Here is a 24,549-nt window from a genome sequence, read left to right as displayed (position 1 = left end):
GAGAGTTGCATTTAATTAAACACTGGAAAAAAAGGATAATTACTACATTCAGATGTATACAGTAGTAGACCTCACCCAAGTTTCACGTTCCCCATCTGAGCTGAAAGCTCACCCGAGCAACAAGCACATCTGCAGTCAGGCACTGGACGCACAACTGCAAACCCGCAATCACTGCGACCTCAGGACCACTCCCTTCTCCGGCAGAACTCAACATGGTCATTTGCTGTGATATGGACCACCTTTGGAGGAGCCCGGCACTACTGTACGTTCACTCTTTAACTCCAAAAAGATGTTTCAAGTTAATTTACAAAAGAAGTCTACTATCTTTAGACTGACTTTTTATGGCTGACCTTAGGTCCCGAAGATAAATGGTGACAGAAAACAGAGTGAGCATCGCTGACAAAGCTGGTCACATAATGTATCTGAGGGGCAGACAATTGTTAGACAATATTTTGAACAAACTGCTTGGGTAATGGTTTGTGTCCATTTTAAAATGGTGTGGAAAGGATAATAACAAATGCCAGTTCCAATAAAACTATTGTTGAATGAGATCACAATGCTGATGAAGCCCTTCAGCTACACACAACTCAGTATTTCTCAGCACAGCATTGCTTAGCTCTTACTGTATATCGCCTGGCGACATTGCTGCACTGCACACAGGAAGTGACTCGTTTGATGACAAGAAAGCAACATTGCACCGGAAACACAAAGAAGCGCCCACCAAAAGATTCAGAAGTGAATTCTACTGCTCAAAAACACAAACTGGTCCAGATGGATGCCAGTGTATCACAAACGCCATCTCAAGTCAGGTCTGGTAGTATTGCTCGACAGAGCTTGCCGTCAGATGCGGCATACGAATTGTATCACCCCTTTTCTGTTCAAGAAGACTAAACAAAGGCAACAAACAAACAACAAAAATCAACAAATGTTACACACTGCAGCTTCAAAGCATGGCATCACATCATCTTTTGGGCTGATGCATCCATTGAACTCCCTTAACATTTTTGCGTTCTAGTTGGTGGCAGCTTGCTACAAAGTTTGACCTATTTCTTTTGGTGGATTGTGCTGCATGCATGTCAAAACACAAATGTCACTTTGGAAAAATCAACTAACGAAAACATCAAGTTCCCTGTTCATTTCACAACACCACCATACTATAGTAAATACTTTTATTTACATGTAATATATACACAAGAAGTAGGACGCAGTGACGACTGTTATATTAAGTAGATTTAAGGCAAGACTAAAAAAAAATAATGGTACATGTAAAAACTGTGCTACATCACTGAAGAAGAACCAGGTGTGTTTACCCTGCACATGCTCAGCTTGTGACGCTAGCGTTACAGTTTAGGTCACAATGTTAAATACTGTTTTGTAAGATCACTTGGGCTTGAGTCCTGTCTAACAGAGCAACACGTAACAAGGAGAGAACAACCCTCTTATGAGTCGCTTCACATAAAGTTCACAACTTTACATATATTCATCTCAGAGGAGTAAATATTCTGTACAAAACAATTCCTGTTCACTTTGGTAGAACCTCTTAACAGATACCGCTCAAAAAATAATAATAAAAAAAAGTCACTTTTTTTTTCCCTGAAAACACGTTTGGATGATTCAGTATTTATTCTGGGTAAATCTGAATGATTGATGGGTATGATTCAGAAAATAAACTGAGTTTTCCTCAGTGTGCCGACCAAAAAAATCAGCAGTGTAAGGAAACGTTTATTGTCACTCATCCGTTGTGATACTTAAACGACCGTGTCTGAATCTTTACGCTAATCTCAGCCTATTTCCATTTAGTGTGTTCAGTGGGCAGCTGTCAGAGAAGCAAACAAGAGCGCACACATCTAAGCTTCACTACGTTACAGTCTGTGTTCACATAAACAACATCAACCAGGAAACAAAGTAAAGCACAAATCCTTGGTCCTTGAATGTGATTAAGAAGCAGTGTCCAAATTCAAACGTTTTCATCAAACAAATAACGCTAAATAATGAAGCTGGACATTAACAACAGACATTTGAACTTACTTTGTACTGTAAATGTTAAATAACAGAACTTAGTAATACAGGAATGTAATTGCACTACATACCCCTAGCTCTTTCTGTACATACGTAATGTGTGTCAAGAGGGTCTTGACCTCACAGTCCAGTGAAAGAGTGATTCACTTTCATAATGAGGTTTCTCATGAGGGTTGTCGAGTCTGGAATGCAAGACTGTGCTCATCTGTTGTATATTGGAGGCCAAAATAGGTGAGGTGCCATGAAAAAGGGACAGGGGGCATCCACGAGCAAAGCAACGCACCAAGCCCCAGTCAAATCTAAATCCAAACCTCCTGACCCCACGTTTGTAATCTTTGCTCAGCTGACCCTGCCTAAAAGTACCACACAAGTGGCTCAGATTTTCTTCGGCTTACGGCCCAGGTGGTAGTAGTAAGCCATGGTGACCACAAGGAAGAGCACTCGACTGAGGAGCAGCAGTATGGCAGCACTGGGCAGGATTCCAATCTCCATTAAAGTGATGGATGTCACTGTAATCATAAAGCAACAAACAGGAATTATGTTAAAAAAATATACAAAATTTAAAAATCATGTTTTAAAAAAAACATGTTAAAAAAAAATTATTAGTAAAAGGCACAATTATGTACAACTATTGGAATCTGAATCTGTACAATCGGTACAAGTCATTTCAGCAATGCATAAATGGAAAAATGCAATGCAATGATGTAAGAAAAGTATTTTACATTAAAAACAACCAATGCAATAATGTTTACAAAAAGACAGAATAAGGTATTTTGATTAATAATTGTGTAAAAAAAACAAAAAAAAACACAGCAATTGTCAAATAAAATACGACATAAACAAAGTAAAAACCAAATTCAGAACACCAAGTGTCAAGTAAAGGCAAGGGAGAAATATATTGACTGTAATTGATCAGCAACATATTAAAAACAATTAAAAGCTGAGTGAGCTCAGGGAGAACAGTCAATCCAGAAGTTAATTTCAATACCTTTTCAAAATATTTTATCGCCACTTCAAGCTGTAATCAGCAACATATACTTATTTTAGTTTGCAATTAAATCTATAGAGCACAACCACACAAAGGAAGGAACGCATATGCTGGAAAAGGAACAAAGTGAGAAAGAATAAATTAAACAGAAGAAAATAAACAACAAGTAACACTTTGAATCAAGTATTCACGATTTTGGAGTTTATTTCGCGCCAGGAGGAACTCGTTCGATGTCGCAAGATGAGTAACGTCACATGTACAGGTGCGGCCCCGAGACGATCTCACAGGGCGAGCATGCCTGCACATGGTTGTTTTTAACAAACGCAGGAAGGAAAATAAATACATTCATGCATACGTTTTGCAGTCAAATTCTATGGACAAAATGTTATACCCCATGAAATCACAATTAAGACTTTTATAATACTTTTTAAGGGCCTTAATTTTCCCAAAATTGATTGATCAACTTTTAATATTTTCTAAGACCCCGTGGACACCCTGTTAATAATTGTTCCACTGTTGTCGTTTCGTTGTCTGTTTTTTATTTTTCTTTCTTGAAAGCTGCAAAAATGATATATTGTTCAACAGCAATTGACACAAGTAAACACAAAAGCAAAGCCACAAAATTCAGAACACCAAGTGTCAATATAGGTTAAAGCAAGAGAGAAATGTATACAAGTGATCAGCAACATCTTAAAAATCAATTCTTATAAGCTCAGTGATGGGATGTCATCTGTTAAAATCTGTCATAGGTCATCCGTGTATGTGCATTGTTCTTGGAGATGAATGTGCCTCCACTTACTCAACACAGGGGGGCAGTATCAACACATACATGCTTGGGCAAAAAAAATCATGTTGAGTTTCAACCCCACTCAGGTCACTAGAATAGTGAATCTCTGAGGGTGAGATTCGAAGAGTCAGGGGGATAAAAAATGCAAACAATAGCGTGCGATGACGTGTTGGACATGTGTAATTACCTAGAAACTGGACAGCAAAGTAGCACGCTTCACTGAGCAGAGTCCACTGGATGACAATCTTCTCTGCAGTATACAGCCCATTCCACATAATGAGGGCCAGGCCTGCAAAAAAGGACGTGATAAAGGGGGAATTAAAAGACACAGGGACATGGGAATGAAAATAAATAAAGAGTAAAGTAAAGAGGACTACAAGTTCAGCTGTGCTTGCGCCATAAAACTGCTGTTTACCTTCAGCTCTGGTCAAACTACAAACTGTGACAAACACAGGGTAATGATCGGTCTACTGATTGTGCCGAACGTCACGACTCATTGATTCTGATAAAAGCCTGTGCTAAATCATTTCGGTCCCTGCCATTCTTTCAGATCGGTGTATTTCACACCACCCACCAACCCAACACACACAGCAGTGAGGCTACGGGGGACACGCAGGAGGGTGAGCAGAAAGGTGGGAGTGCTGATGGACTGTATCCTCTCCCTGCCAGGTTCCATCTGTGTGGCAGATGAGACTGCATCCTTCCCACGTCTACCACCACTTGTCTCATAAGACATCGCCTTTGTTTCCTCCTAATCTCCACAGCCCTGCTGACTTTTGTTGGCTTTATGAGATTGGAGGCTGGCTCATTCATATTTTCCCCTACAGTGCTCTTTGTTTAATGTCTTATCTATCTTCCTAATATCTCCCTCCCAGTAATGTAGTAATCCTATAGAGGGCTATTTTTGATTTGTTAAGATTTTATCTCGTTAAGATAAAAACAAAACTAACAAAGAACCCATTAAGAAACTCCTTAGTATTCACATGATGTGAAGAAAAATAATAAACAGATTATTTTGGGGGGGGGGATCTGTGTGCTAAGCTTCTTATCCAATCAACGAATGACTAGTGATCTACCTGCCCCTCTGTCGCAGGATGGTGTGCTTCTTCACAGCCATTACAAACCCTGCAATCACCAACTGGGAGACTGACTCATCGACTTGCCTGACAGTCTTCTCTCAAGCTACAGCAATTAAAGCAGCCACATCTACAACGTCATTTCTCCAAAACAGGGGAGCAGAAAGCACACATGCCATAATTATCTGGCACTTTCATGAACAGTCAGTGTGTCCTGTAGGCTTGGCTTGTGACTGAATGACTGGGGTGCAAGATTTGAATGTCGGATTTGAAGACGATACCTCCTCTCAGATGAAAGCCTCCATAGCATACGTAGAGTGCAAACACTGTTCTGTCATCTCCCACTGTGTTCCCTGTAAATGTGGTCTCAGAAGAAGCAGAGGCGACTGGAGCTGCTGCTGTTTTGAGTATTTCCAAGAATTGGTCTCTGTATCTGTGTCATGCCCTCACAGAGACCTTTTGATGCCCAGAACTGAATCAAGTTATTCAGGGTTGTGAGGTTTTGGCAGCATGATGTGAGCTTTTTTTCAAATCATCTGTGTGTGTTTTGAGTATAAACTGTTATAAATGCATTGCTGTAAATTATCACAAGATTAGCAGAACACCAGTTTATTATTTGCCAGTATGTAGACTAGAAAAGCACTCGGAGAGTGCAGACCTCCGCCAAGGCAGCTCAGTGCCTGCAAAATACACCGTGCCGGCGCGCAGCGTGTACGGATCACACCCAAAATGTAAGAAATTGTTCCTGGTCCAATTGCGGACACCTCGATCCAAATCCATCTGTGTCTTTTCGAGTTATGTTGCTAAAAGACAGACAGACAGACAGACAGACAGACAAACTCCGGCAAAAACATATACCTCCTGGCGGAGGTTCAATAAAGATGAAAATGCTGTGCGTCAGCATCATTGCACTGTAGAGCAGCTATGCACGAGGACGCATGAATAGCTTCAATACTGTACGTCCTGTGTTTCTTTCCCACCTTGTAGGAGTGAAGACTTACTGAGCAACGCTCCTCCATAAAGACGAACAGAGATGCTAGTTGTGACGAGCTCCTCCTCAAAAAGCACCTCATATAGTTGGTTGGGAAATACCAAGGCCTGTGAAGGTAAAAGAAGCTCTGTCATATCATCACAGCAACATTCTGTCTTCCTCAAACATCCCCCATAATAGCCCCACAATGACCACAGCATTGACAAAGTCTTCCTGTTTGTGAGTTAATGCCACTGGGCTGTGCGTGTCCTGAACGCTGAGGATAATGAGCTGACAAAGAAGAAACTCTTCTTTTAAATGTCATTCATTACACCAATTAAAGGTCCAATGTGTAAAATGTAGGTCACATTATTTTCATTTGGCACAAATGGAAGTGTACCCATGATCTGATTGTATGACTTCATTTCATTTTCAGGCCACGTTTTTTAACAATGGACAAACTGAGGCCCCCTTTACGTCTGGCATTATAATGTGTTTTCTGTGATTAGATAGCAATGTCGCTCCACCACATGCACACTCCACCTGCTATTGACCTGTGTCTCTGGTGTACACATAAAAATCCAATTGCTATCCAATCACAATGCAGTTTTGATGTTAGCTGTACTCGGAGATGCATCTGAGAATAGATGCATTTACACTTCTGTTCGATTGGATCAAAATGTGTCTCCGACCCCCTCCCAAAGCGATTCGGCAGATAATCCATTCCCAATGCATCTCGGGTGTATTTACACCTGTACTTACAAGTGGTCAGGTGCAATCTGATTGCAATTCAATCACAAAAAAATGCATTTTAATGCCAGGTGTAAAGGGGGCCTAAAAGTCTTTGAGTTTTCATGCTGTGTGAAGGATATTATGTTCTACAGCACACTTGAAAGGGAAGGCGTAAGGTCAACGGACAATTAGCTGCAACTTCATCAATAAATGTTGCTAAATTTGACACACTGTACCTTCAAACACACAAGTCTTTTTTTTTTTAGAATGAATAAAGACTTTTTTGTCTAAGTGGTGTAGTGAAATGATTAAAGCAACACTTACCATCAGGGCCATGACTGTGAAACCCACTGCTGAGAAGAGTATCCACACCCTAATAAGAAAGACATTACATGACCTGCTGTAGTTTTCCTGCTACTGGTATTGATTGCACTTTTACCAAGATGTTGAACTGTACCACACACACACACATGAACGCACACACAGTCTATTGTGCTAACTGTGAGATGATCTCAGCAGCTGAAATCTTACCTCAGGCCGATAGGTTCTCGCACCGCAAACTTCAGCTCATTTCCAAGCATTTGGCTGATCTGTCAGGTTACAAAGAACCAACAAAAGAAAAAGGAAATGACTTAGGAGAAGGGAATGGTAACATGAATCATGTCATCTTAAGAGAAATGTGCTTTTCCACAGACTTTTCCACATATTACATAGAGGAAGAGTACATGTATGAACCTAAATGGCAGATCAGCTGAATGGGAAATTGAACAGAGGAAAGAGCATAATGTCTGATTAAGCCAACCTGTGAATAGAGTAGGCAATTGAATTGATTTGAATTGGCTCATTGAAAACCAGAAAGTGATGATGCCCAATTGCCTATTGTCAAATGTGTGTAGAATTAGAAACAGAAAATAAGTGGCCATTTTCCTCCTGCCATCTGCATGCTCTACCCCGGAGGTAACCCCCACCTAAACCAAAGAACTATTTACAGCAGGTGTGAATTACATTTCACACAGTCCACCTCCATGTGTGTGCTGGATGTATAGGTGTGTTAATGATGCCAGACAATATTTAACCAGCTACTGGAAAGAAGCACATTACACCACGAGGAGGGGGGAACAAAAGATGAGTGTCAGAGAAGGACCTACAACATACAACTGAAGAGGTAATTAGAGACTCTAAGAGTCAGCTCCTTAATGAAGCCCTGGAGATTAAGAGGATATTCTTCATGAACAGTTTGCAATTAATTCGGTAAGAATAACCAACTGACCGAAGGCAGTGTCAGAACAGAGTTATTTACTACAAATTAACTTAACCTTATCAACACTAATACGACAACATTTAATTTCGAAGCCCGAAACCCAAAGCAAATAGCGAAAGAACCTTTGGATAAATGAAATGCTAAGTGTGCCGTGCTGTAATACAAAGACTGAAACTGGCAAATATTCAGTGAAATATCATTCAGGCATTCAACATAATCTTGAAGCAATATTAGGAAGACTTTCTGTTAAGATAAGCATCTCTTCACACAGACGTGAGAAGATTAAATGCTAATAATCAGAAATTTGATTCCGTCGGTATGCTGCTCTATCAGCGACTAACATCGACGTCTCACAAAAACAAATATAAACCAGCCAAATGCTTCAGACTTCAATTACCAAAGGAAGTTTATTGATAGAACACCTTGCAGACCTATGGTGATTCAAAGTGCTTTTCAGACAGATACAAATATATTAAATATTAGATATAATAAAAATAAGAAGTAATTCAAAGAGCTTTTCAAATTGATAAATTAATTAAAATCAAAACCATACCAACAACTTGCTGGTTCAAGCTTTAATATGTATGGATTTGCTGCTTGTTCCTGTTTTGTATCACTGTTGCCTGTTGACCCTGACCTGGAGGTCATGTGATCAAGTTATCTGAATAATTGACTATAATAATAATAATTAAAGCTATGGGAAACAATTTGCTATAAGAATAATCAAAAGATGAATTTGTCCACAGCTCAAAATCCAAAAGCCAGGGGGTTAAATCACTATAATAACAGGTACATTTTAAACTCTTATTTATCACACAAAACTCAATTTACTTTATTTGCTGAATTCTGAATGTACTGCTGCGGATGTTAAGAGAGCGTTAGATAGGAAACAGAGAAAGAGACATTTAGTTTCAGACTATGACTCAAAGACCAGGAGGTAAACAGACGGTCACAGTCAAACCACACAAAGGACAAGTGGAAAAAATAAACCCGTTTTTGTGCTGAATAGACGGCGACACACAGTGAAATTATAACTGTTGACTGGCTCTGAATGGGCTGCAGCTGAGACTTTCATGGTACGATAAGAGTCTCAGAAAAGATTATGTTCTTTGACACATCATATATCATGTTCACATGGTTTTTCACAATTCTTATTATCAGTAACAATAACCCTGTAGGAAGGAAACCTCAGAGTTTTATCCCACTGAATATGCTAGTTAACATGTCACAGTGAAAGACAAGGTATTCATACATTTTAATTGCAGTTAGAGTAATAACACCAAAACACAAAAGCACTCTATTCCAAGTAAAAGTCCTGCATTGAAAATGCTATTTAGAAACAGAAACAATTACTTGATTAAATGGTTATTAATTGTCAACTATCAATTCATCAGTTTGAACATTTCTGATTGTTTCAGCTTCTTAAATATTTTTAAGAAATCATTAAAACTGAATAATTTTGGTTTGTGGACAAAACAAGACATTTGAGAACGTCATCATTTCCAGGTTTGACAAAGACTGATCAACATTTATCAATGTTTTCTGATATTTTATGGACCAAATGATTACTCGATTATTCGAGAAAATAATAGTCAGATTAATCATTTATAAAAATAATTGTTAGTTGCAGCTTTGTCAATATATTTGTCAATACCGTTCATATAGCCATAAAGTATCAAGCTGTGCTTCACCATGAAAATGGCGTAAAGGAGTACGGCAAAAACCTTTAGGTATAGCTTATTTGTGTTCATCGGTCTCTTCATTTAACAACCTTTCCTGTGTCACAGTCAGCCCACTACTTACACCGGATAAAACAAAACACTTGAGCATGAAAACCATTAAGGCAGAAAAGATGAATATTTTTGCAGTTGGCAGTGTTTACAGGGAGCTTACTATTATTTAACCGTGAAGCCTTCAGCTTGGTAAGCACAAGAGATGTCAACATGATTTTAACAAAACACTAGGAAGACAGGTTTCTCAGAGGTATTGGCTTTTTGTGTAAGAGTGAGGATAAACAATAGAAAGATTCAACCAATTATTTGTCAATGTTGACATCTGGTGGTAGCTTTCAGGCTAATTCACCAAGGTGAGAGCTGGGGCCTGTATGGACACAAGAAGCATTTTTAAAGCGTAACTAGAGCGGAAATTCCTATTATCGCTGTTTTTTTGGTGTGTATCTGCGTCATTACCTTGTTTATGAAGCCCTGACGGTTCTAAACAAACAGTTCAGCCATTGCTGAGAACGTTGTGTTTTATTGTAATCTCGGGGCTCAACGAGATCACTGAAAATCCCGTAATAGTTACGTAAGCAGCGGTTCTCCTGAACAACCGATTGTCCTGCTGCAGGCGGTAGTCCGGGCACATCCGGTTACGTACATTGAACCGCAGAAGAAGAATAACGTCCGTTGTGGAGGTGTTTCACGAGCAACAGTGTCTCCTGACTCTGGGTCTGACTGAGGTTTAAAGTCATAAAAGGGACTGTGGCGGGGAGTCGTGAAGAAGCTATTTTTAAACACTGTTAAAACAATGTTTTGATAATGAGGAGCAGTGCATCCGCCGTTCCAGAGGGGGGCGCTGCGCTTCTGAGAACGGATGTGCTGGATAGTACTGGCCAATCACAAGACTCTGTCTTCTGGGGGTGAAAGTTCACTCTGAAATCTCGCAGCAGAAAAACACAGTCAGAAAAGAGGATTTCTATCGGCTAGTTTACAGCAACTAGGAGGTTTTTGACCATAAAAACAAGTTAATATATGTAAGTAGACCTCCATAACTAACATTTATGTGCAACAGGACCACTCTATGTCACCTTTAAAAAGAAGAAATGATGAAGGCAATGAGGCACAGGTGAGGCTAGAGGAGGTGGATGAAGAGTTATCTGTTGCCGCTGTAGCAGCAGATGAGCCACAACATTAGAGTGTGCCACTGCATCATCAACAAGCTCATGCTACTGTGAAGACGTCTGGCAAACCTCTCTCTCAAAAGACAGTCTTTACATGAAAACAAGTGTGTCTACAGTTGATTTTTACTAAAACCATCACACATGAGACCAGTTCCAAAGGTGTGTGTGGCATAAGAGCTAGAGACCAATGTTAGTGGATGCACTTGAGAGAAGCAGAGGAAGCCTCGTCCCTTCCTCCGTTAGATGATGTAAATGAACATATATGTTATCAGAGCATGACTTCACTGATTACGCCGCAACAATTTAATAACATATTAAATACTAATTGGTGGACATCTGTGCATGATTGCTGTGGAGCTAAACTGACAGCCCATATGGAATATTGATCATTGATGAAGCCTCTGAGCAGTGCTTTTGAATAATCTGATAACAATTTGTATGTTTTAAACAAAGATTATGTGTAAATTAAATATATAGATAAAACCTAAATAAAATAAAACACACTCGTGATGTAATCATCGACAAATTGCATTCCTTTCATGGTGGAGACAGAAGAGAACTAGGGAATGGAGCTGAGGGGATGAGGGGTGTCATCATTTTGAGATTTATGATTATTTATTGTCAAATGTCAGAACTGAAGAGACCATTTACACAGAATTCAATCTAGCATACGGCTGCTTCATTATTGTTTTCCTCCTCACAGCTCTACCCCTGCTGCTAAAAATAGATATAATAACAAAGAAAATGAGAACGAAGATGGCACTTATTTGGTTTCCTTTGATTCCGTGTTGTAAAAGCCAGCCAACACATCCGAGTGAAAGACTGTGGCAGAGAGAACAATTTGTCTCGTGTTTAATATTCATTTTATTTTTAAATATGTGGTAAAAAGCCCAGGATTTCTGGGCTGATATGAGCTCTCGGTTATTCAATATCTGATCATCACCTCGTCACCATGTGACAATGTGAATCAGCTGGCCTATACAACAGCTTTAGTGTTTTATTTTTGATGGGAACACATTCATATGAATGACTGGCATAGGAAATACTCAAAGGCAACTGAGCATCAACTTGCTGGCAAAGGACTGGCTTAGAGCAGAATAGAGAGGAAGGCAAATGGGGAGAGAAGGAGAAACAGGAAAAGGAAGAAATACACAATGCTGTTTGCAGAGAGAGCGATGCCTGATCGCAGCTGCTAAGCCAAGGCCAGGCTTTGTCATCAATTACTCATTCAGCCACGTTCAGTCAACGAAGTAAACATTTTCAGATAGAGGGCAGGAAAAATACCCAGGCGAAGTCAAATCTCATTTGTCATTCGATGTCATCCGAGTATGTTGTCAAAGAAAGTCACAACAAGAATAAATAATGCCGTCTGGTAATTGTCTGGGAGACAATATAATCACAAGACATTGATGCATTTATATGAATGCTTGAGATTTAGCTGTCGGAGCCTGAATGTTGCTACTAAAGTAGTGCAACAGCGTGTTAAAGAACCTGAATTATAAGAAATACTTTATTAATTCTGGGGGGAAATTGCTTTCTTAACAGCTACTCCAACAAAGAGATTCACAGCCTATACTAGGGTGTCGAACATGCAGCCCACGGGCCAGAACCGGCCCACCCAAGGGTCCAATCCGGCCCTGCAGGATGAATTTGTTAAAATTATCAATCAATCAATCAAATTGTATTTGTATAGCCCACAGTTTAAAAAAACATAGTTTGTCTCACGGGACTTCACAGGGTTGGTAACATCCTCTGTCCTCAGACCTTCAAGGCTATTATGATTACAGTCAGCTCATAATGTGAAAAACTATAGTTTTATACATAGTAAACTATATCATTTATAAAAAAAATATTTGTCCGTTTCAGATACCTGTGACTAAATGTGTTGTGCTTTGTAGACCCACTGTAAGTTGTGTAAATGGTAAACTTTTGCATTATTGTTGAAATTGCGCTTATTTTTCTCAAGTTTCAGGTTGTTTATAATACGTTAAATTAAATTAAATGGGGAAAATGTGCAGATCTTGTTGTTTATTGGTTATTATGCTATTATTTTGCTGGTCTGGCCCATTTGAGTTCAAATTGCGTTCATGACTAAAATGAGATTGACACCCCTGCCCTATACTAAGATATTAAAGTTACAATATACTAAGAAAAAACAAAGATTATATAGAATAAAAATATTTACCGTAAGTGGACTTAATATTTACATTTAGATGTTGAAATGCGACTACATACTGTAGGTCCTGGGGGTTAATGCAAATCCAGAACAATTATACACAAAAGCACATATATATTGCAAGGGATATTATTTCACTATTATGACACAGTAGTAGTTGCAGTCATTGTCAGAAGAAGGCACAGCTGCTCCAATACAGTCATAGCACTGATACAAATCCTCTGTCGCACTGAAGTAAAAAAGAACAGCTTTCTTATCTCTAAACAGTAAAGAAGCAGGAAGAAACCAGTCAGTGGACCACAGCAGCACTTCCCTCTTTTGTTTACAGGCACCACAAGGATAATGTCAAGTGTTTCCCCTACAAATCAACTCCATGCAGCTTACTTCACTTCTCGATGCCAGCAGTCTTTTCACTGAAAATACTTGTGACAGAAATGTAATTATGTTCTCGATGCTTGAGAACAGGTGAACAGCTACATTGTTCAACAGCTTGATTTCTAAAAAAAAGGCTAAACAGAGGAGCCGAGTTTTCACAACAACACAAACAATGAGTCCACCCATGCTTAAATCTTCTCTCGGAGTTTGTATCCGTCTTACACTGAATGTTAGGAGAGAGATCAAAGTGGCAGATGTCTGGGTGAAGCTCCTTGTTAAAACGTTACCAGAGAAAACAAACACTCAGGAGGTCTGAGAGAGGGGGCTGACTTCACACCACAGGCTATCAGCCACCACCGTATGCCTGCTCCCTTCTGTTCTGTTCAGTTATCTGCTCCCACTTGCCTGATTAATATTTCAGTGAGGAATAGTTCAGTGTTTCTATGCTCATTCTTAGCCAACCAGATTTAAAAATAAATCTGGAAAATGTTTGTTGTTGCCTTTTGAAAGAGAACAACAACAGAAAAAACATCAGTGGCAGTCTACAGCTGTGCTGCTCGGAATGCATGACTATGAAATTAGTTCAACCAGCATTCACATAGATAAAGCAGTTGTGCTTTGGTAAACACATCGCTGTATACGGTCTCTACGAGATGCAAGAGGCACAGAGTCTTCCCAGAGGAGCCGGGCTGATTTCACTGGAGCTGTGAAACTATGTGATCTATATTCACTGAAGCATAGAGAGCAAATTCACACAATGGGACACTAAGAGTGATGAACCAATTAGCAGCCCATTGTGGCTTTTAAAAGTAATCCATAGCTCTTCACGGGGTAAATGACTGCATCAGTGGGTGAGTGCTGATTTGCTTTTACACTGCGGCAATTTTTTCCTCCCCGTCTGAATTGCAATACTTTAACAGGTGCTCACTTTTAAAACTAGAACACAGTTGCTTTGTTGTCTGCATTTGTTTCACAAACTGAAATTGAACGGCATACATTCACGTGCATTAATCTGACCTTTGAGCGGTGCACTTCGCCATCATCATCCTCACCGCCAACTCCAAGGATCTTCCGACTCTTCAGGCGACTTATCAAGTCCGTCTGACTGTGCTTCTTCATTAGAGGAGGGTGAGGTTTAGACACCATGGTGCACACACCTAAAAAAAGAAGTGGAAAGAGAGGTTAGAGAATGTGCACTGGCAAGAGCTGTGTGGCCAAAAATGAAATCAGAAAATAGGGAAAGAAATGGGGGGGAAAAAATGGGAGCTATTATTAAAAACTCATGGTATCATTTTAGGTTTTCCATTACTGTTGTGAATTTTTCTCATGGTCTACAAGGCAGACACTCCACAACAGCACACAGTAGACTGGGAGAAGTGTTTGAAAACCTATTAATCCCCTTTGAGGACTTGTGGACTTATGAAACTTAATAACACAAAAAGGATCAAATAACTAACCAATAAAACATTCCGTTCAGGTTGGACAAGAAGCAAGAGCCATATGTCCTGCAGGTCAGCTGAGAAGCCAACTAGGGCTGGGCAATAAATCAATTCAATGAATGAATTTGAACTAGTGCAGAACCCGTTTTATGTGTGCCTGCTATTATTTTGTTTTATTTATCGTTCTTATCCAAACCACATCAGCCTGCACTGCACACCCTGGAGGCTTTTGTAAGTCACCTGCCAAGTTTGAAGCCGGTCAAGCGAACCATTGAAACGTTGTTTGATTAAAAGACAGATGTTCCTTGCAATTATAGATTCATTAATGGTTTATGTTGATTTTTAACCACGGCTTGGGCTTCCGTGGTTCATAATGGTGCAGAACTGTAGCTCAGCATTACCTCAGAGAGAGAGAGAGACCAGCAAGGTGGTAGCAAGCAGTGAAGAGGTTGTTCCTAAAACTTCTCAGTCTCCTCAGCAGCATGGAGCTGGTTTTTGCAGCAGCAGGCATCAAGCAAACCACAGCGCAGTGCAAACATTAGGCTGCATCCACCAAGTGTGCATTCGTTGTCCAAATGCTGTCAAGATGCATCCCACGACGTGGGCTGTCCCAATTGTCACATGAATCATCGTCTTGTGGTTGACGTTTGCCTGTCCGCGAATTATGCATGCGGTGTATCCTACGCTTCAAATAATTCAACACTGAATATATAATACAAATTCATAATTCATATCAATTGAGAAAAGACAGCCACCTTAAAAAGTGCATACAGACAAAAGTGTCGATGCCTCCACAGTGTGGATGCAAACCTGATGGAGCGTAACTGAACAGGACTCCATTCTGAAGGTGTCATGCTACACATGAAACTATCATTTTCCATCATGGCGTAAGAGGTTGATACATCAACACTTACAAGCATTTGATTGCACTACACCATCTTGGCAGCTTAAGAAGCAGTCTCATGTCATCGTTATAAGCCACATTAAGTAAGCACACAGAGGGGAACAGACAGAATGCTCTTCACATTGACAGAACACAGTTAGTCCTCCAATGCAAACAATTTGATTTATAATTAGTAAAAGTTATTAACGTTTCAGGTAACTTGGTTGTTTTCACACTGATATTATAGTCCTACGATCCTATGTCTTTTAGGGAACATTTGGAAGGACAAAATAAACCTCTTAAATTATAGTACTGATGAGTAAATGATATTCTATAAAAGGATAATAAAGTTATTTTAATTCAACATTAATTTTACAATCCAAACAATGGTTTTGTGCCTACAATTATATGACGAATGTCTTTAATTTTCCTCCAAAGGCTCAGAGAGGGAACTAATCTCTTTACCTGTCCTGCAAATTCCTGTCCTAATCTGCCCCACCTCAATAACCCTGTCTGTGATAATCACCAACAGCCGTTAGTGAATGCACTGGTAAACTGCACATTTCTTTCATTCCAAAATACTTGCATGTTTCTGCCTTTCCCTACCAGTGTTCCTTGACTTGTCAGTAATTCCGATGCAGTTGCCTAGCAACTGACAATGGACTGCTCGCTTCTTCATTATTGAAAGCAAAGTACCTTTCATGATTGAAACCACCTTTGGTAATGAGGTCTCTGCTGTGAGCTGCTGCTACTATGCTGATCTTTTAAATGCTGCAATAAGTGACATTATAGGATAAATTAAGAGACTTTGATATTTTTCAGTCAACTGGATTAGAGACACATTTTCCCAAACGAGTGGCATCTTAAGAGTGTGACTTTAAGACTGGGGGATATTCATCCTCAGGCTGAACACAGCTTCTCTAGGATCAGTCAATTTTGAGCATATTAGAGTTTTAAAGTGCACATCATTTTCAGTAAAAAACGAAAAAGGCTAGCAGCAGAAGGTTTTACTGAACGTAGACACAAACTTAATGTGTTTCTTCTCAAAATGGGAAACTGGAAGTATTTGGTTATTGGTTCTGGTTCTTTGTTTAAAGGCATAGCAAAATGCATGTTTCTCATGGCCTGAAAACATGCCAAATACAAGGATTTCATACAAACACACCAACATGTTCATATATTTTAGTAGGCATTTGTGCAAGATGAGAAACTGAATGCAGTGAGAGTGGCTTGCAAAGTCATTCTGCTCTTACAAAACCCATGAAAAAAATGGGCAGGGAAAAAAAAAAGTCTGTTTAGTTATGATTGTTGTTTCATCATTGGCTCTTTTTCAGACAAAAAGCAGCTCAACCGTGACTGAAAAGCACTCCAAACACTTGCCTTCTAAATAAGGTCTAAACTCAGTCACAATTGACTTTCTTCTTTGTGAATGTATCCTCATAAAAACATTTATTTTCAAAATGTTTTTGCTTCTCTTGGAAGGTGATATTTTGTATCAAAATCCATCTCTGTGTTGACACAAAACACTTTGTGCAATGTGGCGTTCACTCAGTGAACAAAACAGACGTAAACTGGAAATTATCAAAAAAAATTACGTTTTGATGTTGTCATGGGAATCTGTTTGCTGTTCTGTACGTATGAACAGCCCTGTGGGTCAGATCAAACTGTCTCATGGGTTACATCTAGCCCAGAGGCAAAATGCTTGCACTCCTGCCATAAGATGTCTTGATATTTAGATTTCAAATGTGGATACAGAGTGGGGATAACATGTTGTCCCTATACAAGATACAATACCAAAAATACAAGTACATTTTTTGGCAGGTGAGATTAAAATTGCAACAGTTATGCAAGCTGAATCAAGTTGAGAACAATAGGAGTCGTCTAACAAGGGTGGATAAGAAAGGTTATAGCAAATGTCAGGTCACCCTTTCATGTGCAAATGATGAAGATAATATGAATATTGCACTCAGCTATATGGTGATGTCAAATTCATTTCAATAAATTGATTGGCCCTACTCCACAGGGTAGTTCCCTAGTGTAGTTAAACAGGAGCCATTATTGAACCACTGTCTTATGTACAAGGAAACAATTCCACAGGGAGAGAAAAAAACAATAGGTGCAACCAGGCAACAACACAACATGCTCAATATTCTAACAAATGGAAACAAGCTATTTAAATAGGTGTTACTATAGCACAGCTTTAAAAGCCTCTTTTTTTCCATAAACTGCCCTCTAACAAAAACGATTTTCCCTAAGATGTACAGTAGGTGCCAGTTTTGCAAAGTGCCTAAAGAGTCTGAAGGGATGGGGCAAGAGAACCCGTAAACACAAGGACATTCCTGACACCGTTCACAGAAAACACAGGTCAGTGCACGTGGATTATGTAATGAAAGTTGAGACTATCAGTGATAATACCAGTGACAAACAATACCTTTCTTTACACAGGTTTTGTGGAAATGAAGTTGTGAAGTTGCTAAACATAGGGAAAAAAGATATTGAAAATGGCGAGAACTCCCTGTGATACATCTGTTTGGCGACAAATGTATAGATAAATTCACCAAATCTAAGAACAAAGCAATGTGTGGGTGTAGAGAATCAACTGTGAAGAAAATGTGTTACACAAAATAAGAAGGTGGCTTTACAGCCTGCTCATCTCCTCCGCTTTTTCCATAAATAGCATAAGACCAATCTTCTCCAAGTCCCTCTGCCACCGTGTTTGACACTCTGGTAGGTCAATATGGATTATGAAGACAACACGTCCTTTACCCAATGAAGTGCAGCCACTTAACCCTGAATGAAATGTCAGGCTCTTGCGATGTCATGTTCAACGGTCATGTTGGAATCCATGTGGCCATGAGTGTTCTCATCCACGTACACCGACAGCACAGTAGAGCCGAACATCAGCGGAGGAACGTGGTCACGTGTGTGCATTTTCAGAAGACAGTCGCATTAAACGCGTGATACGATACACTTGTGTGAATGTGAGCCGTTTATTTTGATCAGTAGAATCAGCATTTGAGCACAACTGATTTTTACTATCACTCGAGTTACTCAATCTTTTCAATATATGCTCCCGCAAGTTTTCTGTTCTCTGTGTAACCACACACCTCCATTCGCCTGTTTTAGTTACAACTTTACATCACTATCATCACGGTATGTTTAAATAAATGATGCATTAGATAATGTTGTAATTTGAGGAGGAAATTTCGAATGTACCTATACTAACAGGACAAAAGGAGCACAAGGAAACCAAGATCAGGAGTCGTTGACACTTGTTGGAGTCGATATTCCCTTACAGTGCTTAGGAGGTGCTTCTTTGTGTCACAGGTGCAACAAATTAAAGCCACCCCCTCTTCCCCTGAGGTTGATGCTTTAAATCAGGAAACAAGGAAAAGATGTGAGGTTGTGATGATGCTTTTTTAAAATTTATTTTCCACTTCATAGCTGTGGGTGAAAAATGTGGAAAAACCTTTGCAGGACTGCAGATGCACAGCTCTATACTGAAAGTCCTGGCATTTAGCTAGAGTACAGGGGCATTTTAAAAATATATAAATTATGGCAATTTCTAAATGCAAACTATGTAACACAGCAGCTGCTCTGCAGCGAGTACAGAGCAGACAAGCTCCGTGTGTGAACAACAGAGGTGTATGAGACACAGCAGAGCTGTGATGCAGCTGTCGAGCACTGCACACACATCCAGTGTGGCAGACATGAGTGTTTCTTAAAGGGAAACTAATTGACAGAAATACTTGGGGTGATGAAATGCAAACTGCAAATCTTTTACAGTATTATTGTGGGACATATACAAAAACATCAACATGGACAACATCTTCCAGATATGACATGCATTGGATCCAGTGTTGCATTCATTTTGCATTTAATGCATCTTTATCTGTTGTTAACTCCAAATATCTAAATGTTTCACTTGTTGTGCTCTCTTTCTAAGCCCTGTCCCTATTCCCCATGTCTCACCTACACATCACACGCGCACTCACCCAAGAGAGAGGTCTGGATGAAAGGGCAAGTATGTATGATCTATGAGTTCTTTCATTTTGTGTCTGGAAGATAGAGGGATGGTATGGAGGCAGAGAGCCATGGAAGAGAATGAGAGTGGAGAATGAAGACTCGTCTAGTCTTTGTTCACAAATGTAGTCATCCATCCCACAAAAACAAGTTGCAATACGTCAAGTTAATGTGAGACACCGACCGCGTCTTGGCATTGTACTGTAGGGTTTTGTAATTGTTGTATAAATCAATTGCGCGATATTGCTACAGCTTTTATTGAACCCCATATTAAAATATGAAGACTTCATTTCCAGAACAACAAAATGTGTAAAGAAAAGCTTGTGGGAAGCTTTTAGCATGGCAGAATTAGGATTGCAAAGCAGGGAAATTCAATGAAGACTGCGAGGTATATGACCTTATTATAGCTTCAGAATCATTACATGTCCACCCAAGCATTGCTACGAGGAGCTGAATGACTCAGTGAGGTATGCACAAGGTGGGCTGATCCTGCCGCCACTTGAGTTTGTGCATCATGGTATGTTAAGATTTCCTGTGACAGCTCTCTTCCTCTTTATTATTCCACCCACAAGAGCAGACAAGATAAAATGAATTAAAGCCATAAACTTCAATTGAAATTGGACGTTCTTCGGTTTGAAAAGTGGAGCCCAATAAGACAGAGATATCACTTTGTCACCAGGGGGTGATTATGCTGGTTGCAAAAAGAACTCTGTTTGAATGTCTAAGGACTAAGGGAAAAGGTGCCTCCTTCTCAGTTGATTTATAATGTCAGTAAACATTTACCTGAGGAGTTACTGGTCTTAATCGCAAGTTGCAGGTCTTCTTCAATAGAATATGAAGTCAATTGTGTAAATGATGTCCACATTAACAGGAAAATGTACAAAGTATGACATAAGAGAGCACACCAGTGTGATTGACAGTAGGGCTAACACGATTAGTCGACTAGTCACTATTATGTATATTAAAATCTGCTAACATTAGCGTAAACAGAGCTCTAACTTACTCGTACTGATAGCTGTAAACGTTAACATTAGTGATGACGCACACATATTTCATGTGTTTTCTGTAACTGTAATTGTCTTCATTTTTAGTTAGCATATACCTTAAACACTTCAACCTGAAAGCTAATGATTGTTATATAAGAGCAGCTGCATGCAGGTGTGATAAACTCTGTGATATACATTCAATTTACATATGATCCGATTAGTCGACTAATCAAAAAAAAATAGTCAGTGATTAGTCGACTCAAAATAATCATTTGTGGCAGCCCTAATTGACAGCTGGTATCATACAACAGATCTGTAAACTTCCTCTTTCAAAAATGTACCAATCAAAATAGTGAATCTAAAGGGTTCACACCAGGAGTTTGTTTTCACACCAGAAGACCAATTTTTTTTTATATACAACCTATGACTCCAATACATCATCGCAAGGAAATGTAGCCTCAAATGTAGAATCAACATAGTTCTGCCACAACCAGAACCAGAAATATGGGAATTAGTTAAAGTCAGGGTTGGGCTAAGTCCACTTAAACTGGCAGCATTGTGTTATGACAGTCAAACACAGTAATGGATGATGGAATCATCAAGTTGCATTTGATGTCAGATGTCCAGTGGCTAAAATTTCCATAAATCAACTGATGCAAAACTAATATAATAAATAATATCCTCACACTATATCTTCCCATCATGACTGCTGCTGCTGGCCCTAATGCCATGATAATAACAAATGAGGTTCAGTTGTGGTAAAAGGTCAGAGAAAACGGATGAATACAGAAGGCAGTGATGGTCACAGCTGGCAGTAAACAACAGGCAATGGAGACAGCAGTGGATTCCTGTCTTGAGCCAGAACAGGCCACCGATACATGCTCTGGAAATTGTATTCTATACAACACAGAGACGATCTGTACATGCAGACCGTCCGTGGAGAACTGCTCCTCAGTTACCATCAATGGATTACTGTATCGAGACAAACGGATTAAATCATCTGGGGACCGTTCACAAGGAATGAACTCATATTAATGATTCCTATGATGCGGAGTCTCCCCGTCTAATATTCAGTTATTGCATCACACTGAAGCGAGGGAAATCTACACTTATGTTGGCTGAATTGCTTCGCCGTGATAATGTGAGCATGTTAAGAGTGGTGACCACTGGGGAGTCATAATTAAAGCCAAGAAAACCAGTAATCACCGTTAGTAATATATGTACAGAGATGTTACTACTATGTCCATTAAAACAAGGATTTCAATCATGGAAATATGCTATAAAACAATCTGTATGACAACCAAATGGTAGTCAGAATGCAGATGTCTGAACAATTTTTGCAAGCTTCATCCACTGCACTCAACTGTAAGAATAGTGGCTAATGACAGGGTTGACAAGACAGCAGTCCAGCTGCGTCTCTGATGACTCCCTGTGGGTTCTTCATTATCATGAAGGCAGGCCATCAATTCTCCCCTTACATTAACGCTACTTCTCCTCTATATATCAATTACAAGGAGGACAACAACATACTGGAAAACATCATTTTGTACTTCACATTCTGAACCAGTCAATACTGTACATTTAATAATACACATATAAAGCACTTTCTGATTATTCTGACTGAGCTAGAATGTATTTCCTTCTGCGTGGCAGCAAAAATAAATATGCAAAAACCATTTGACTCCTTTAATGTAAACTTTTCTTAACACACAAACACACACACATATATATCATAAGTAGTTGGCAGCGTAAAATAACTACCAGGCTCATTCTGTTGGCGAAAAAAGGGGCCAGTACAATTAAAGTGAAAGAGGGGTGTTGTGAATAAAGAATAAGAATGTATGCTGTCAATATCCAATATGACTTGGCACTGCTTCGCACTTTTTATGGACAATAAACAAGCACAATATATATTGAATGGTGTGTCAGACACACAGGTGGAGTATTATGACTGTTAAATACCGTTATGAAACTCATAAAATGCTCATATGGAGCAAAGAACTTGAGAAGGGGTGGGGTGGAGCACTGTAGTGGTAAAAAGTAATTGCCAAGGAGCAACAGTTTTTTTTTTTTTTTTTAAATCTCACGAGTCATCTTGACATCACAGGCTCACTGTGAAGCCAACTCACAAATAGCAAAGTAGTGTTGAGGTAGAGCAGAGCTGACAGTTAATGCACACACACAGTGAGGAGATGAGAGAACTCCTCCAAGGAGCAAAACCATCGATGTTCAGCAGGGATCCAGCACACATTGAGATTAAGAGATGTGACCGAGGTCCCGCCTTCACTCCAACAAAGCTCCAGCTCCGCTACACTTCTGCGAGAAGCAGCCAACTAGTAATTATTACTACTTACATAATTATTAGGGCCGTTGTGGATTTGCTCATCTCTGCAATGACATGTAATTATGGTGTCACTATGATTCAAAGATATGAGATGAGAACAATCACTCAGGAGGGCAGGTTATGAGCACATTCTCCATTTCATTCTTGCTAATGGAACAAAATATCTGCCAAATCTGAAAAAAGCTATGAACATCTATTATTAGGAAACGGCAAAGCAATACACTAGTATGTGTAGTATTTTTATCGTTGTTGGTCCCATGGAAGACAACAATATTGTTTTTGGACTGGTTTGAGTCAGCCTCAATGATTTACAGATTTCAAAATGGGCACTGGCACACTTAAGTTTGGAAATGGCTGCATTAGACCATTAGTGAACAGTATGAGGCCAAATCACAACATACATTATCTCAAGACAATTGACATCACAGGACTGACTTTACGATAAGTCCAAAGAATCTAAGACATTGGTATTGTAGAGTCAAAGTTTGAAATACCAGATCAAACGCTGGTTGTCCGTGGTAACTGTTCCCAAAGACCAATTAAATGATGTAATGAGGCAGGCTCTCATGACGCACAACAAACAGTAGTTAGTGGATAAAAGTCTGCGCACACACAACCATTTTCACCCAGTTCAGTGGAGAAGAAACAATTATAATAGAAGGGTTCTGTTGCTGCACTTTGTGGATTAAGGTGAATTACACTGCTGGAGTTTTTCTCTTGATGGATCTGTTATAGATTTTAAAAATACATGCATACATACAGACACCAAAATATTAATGTAATCTTGATCTGTAAGAGATATGTGTATCACTGCATCAAAGGAGGCGTGCAACTGGTAAGGATCAGTATGAGTAACAACTGCTCTGTTTTTTTTCCCTCCTGCAGGGAAATCATTTTTTAACTGGAGTTACAGCTCAGCAGTATATCTCTGTTGAGAACAAAGCAGCTTTAGTTGACACATTTTTTTTCCCCAGACTAATTTAACATGTTGACTTAAGGAATTTAACAGTCAAGAGGCCAAATATCTGTTTTGTAAGCCCACTGTGACCTCGACCTTTGACCAGTTTTTGACTGTGAGTGAGTGAACTTTTGTGCCAAAGAAAAAGGAATCTCTGGAGGCGTTATTATCAAGTTTGATGATCATAAATGAAAAAGAACAAATAAATACATCTAGGAATATTTTTTTTTCCCTTTAAATAGCGGTCTTGGGCTGTGGTATGCCATATAATCTTCTTAAAATGTTAATATAATTGTTTCTAAATGGGTAAATGTGACTGCCTTGCAGCGAGTATATGACTGTAACAGTATAGAATATGCCCACAATTAGATGTTAATGAAAGCTGCAGCCACAATAATCCAACCCTCCAACAACTGGTCCATTTGAGTCATAAAATGATCTTTTCTCAACTGAACCTGCTTTGTTCCTTTTTATGTCTGTAATAATAAGACAATAACAAAGAATGATTTCCTGAAATTGTTATATTTCAACACATTGCATGTCATAGTATATCAGATGTCTGTTAAGTATTTTGTAGCTAATCATCTGCGATAGATTTGTGGAGTCGCAGAAGCCAGATCGACCATTTTTTGC

General features: G+C 39.3%; 1 protein-coding gene across 1 annotated transcript; it reads right to left on the bottom strand.

Moving 5' to 3' along the window:
* Nucleotides 1–2,394: 2,394 nt before the first annotated feature.
* Nucleotides 2,395–14,432, bottom strand: tp53i11b (tumor protein p53 inducible protein 11b; the record flags this gene model as incomplete). The annotated part of the gene is made up of 6 exons (XM_083893901.1): nucleotides 14,301–14,432; nucleotides 7,104–7,162; nucleotides 6,897–6,945; nucleotides 5,872–5,968; nucleotides 3,982–4,083; nucleotides 2,395–2,528 (listed from the first exon to the last, which is right to left on the bottom strand). The coding sequence occupies exons 1-6, from the start codon at nucleotides 14,427–14,429 to the stop codon at nucleotides 2,395–2,397; spliced, it is 570 nt and encodes a 189-aa protein (XP_083750027.1). The 5' UTR covers nucleotides 14,430–14,432.
* Between the last annotated feature and the right edge of the window lie 10,117 nt (nucleotides 14,433–24,549).

This window comes from Microchirus variegatus (assembly GCF_963457635.1).
Source record: "Microchirus variegatus genome assembly, chromosome: 8".
Classification (NCBI taxonomy): Eukaryota; Metazoa; Chordata; class Actinopteri; order Pleuronectiformes; family Soleidae; genus Microchirus; species Microchirus variegatus.
This window is presented reverse-complemented; position numbering and strand designations above follow the sequence as displayed.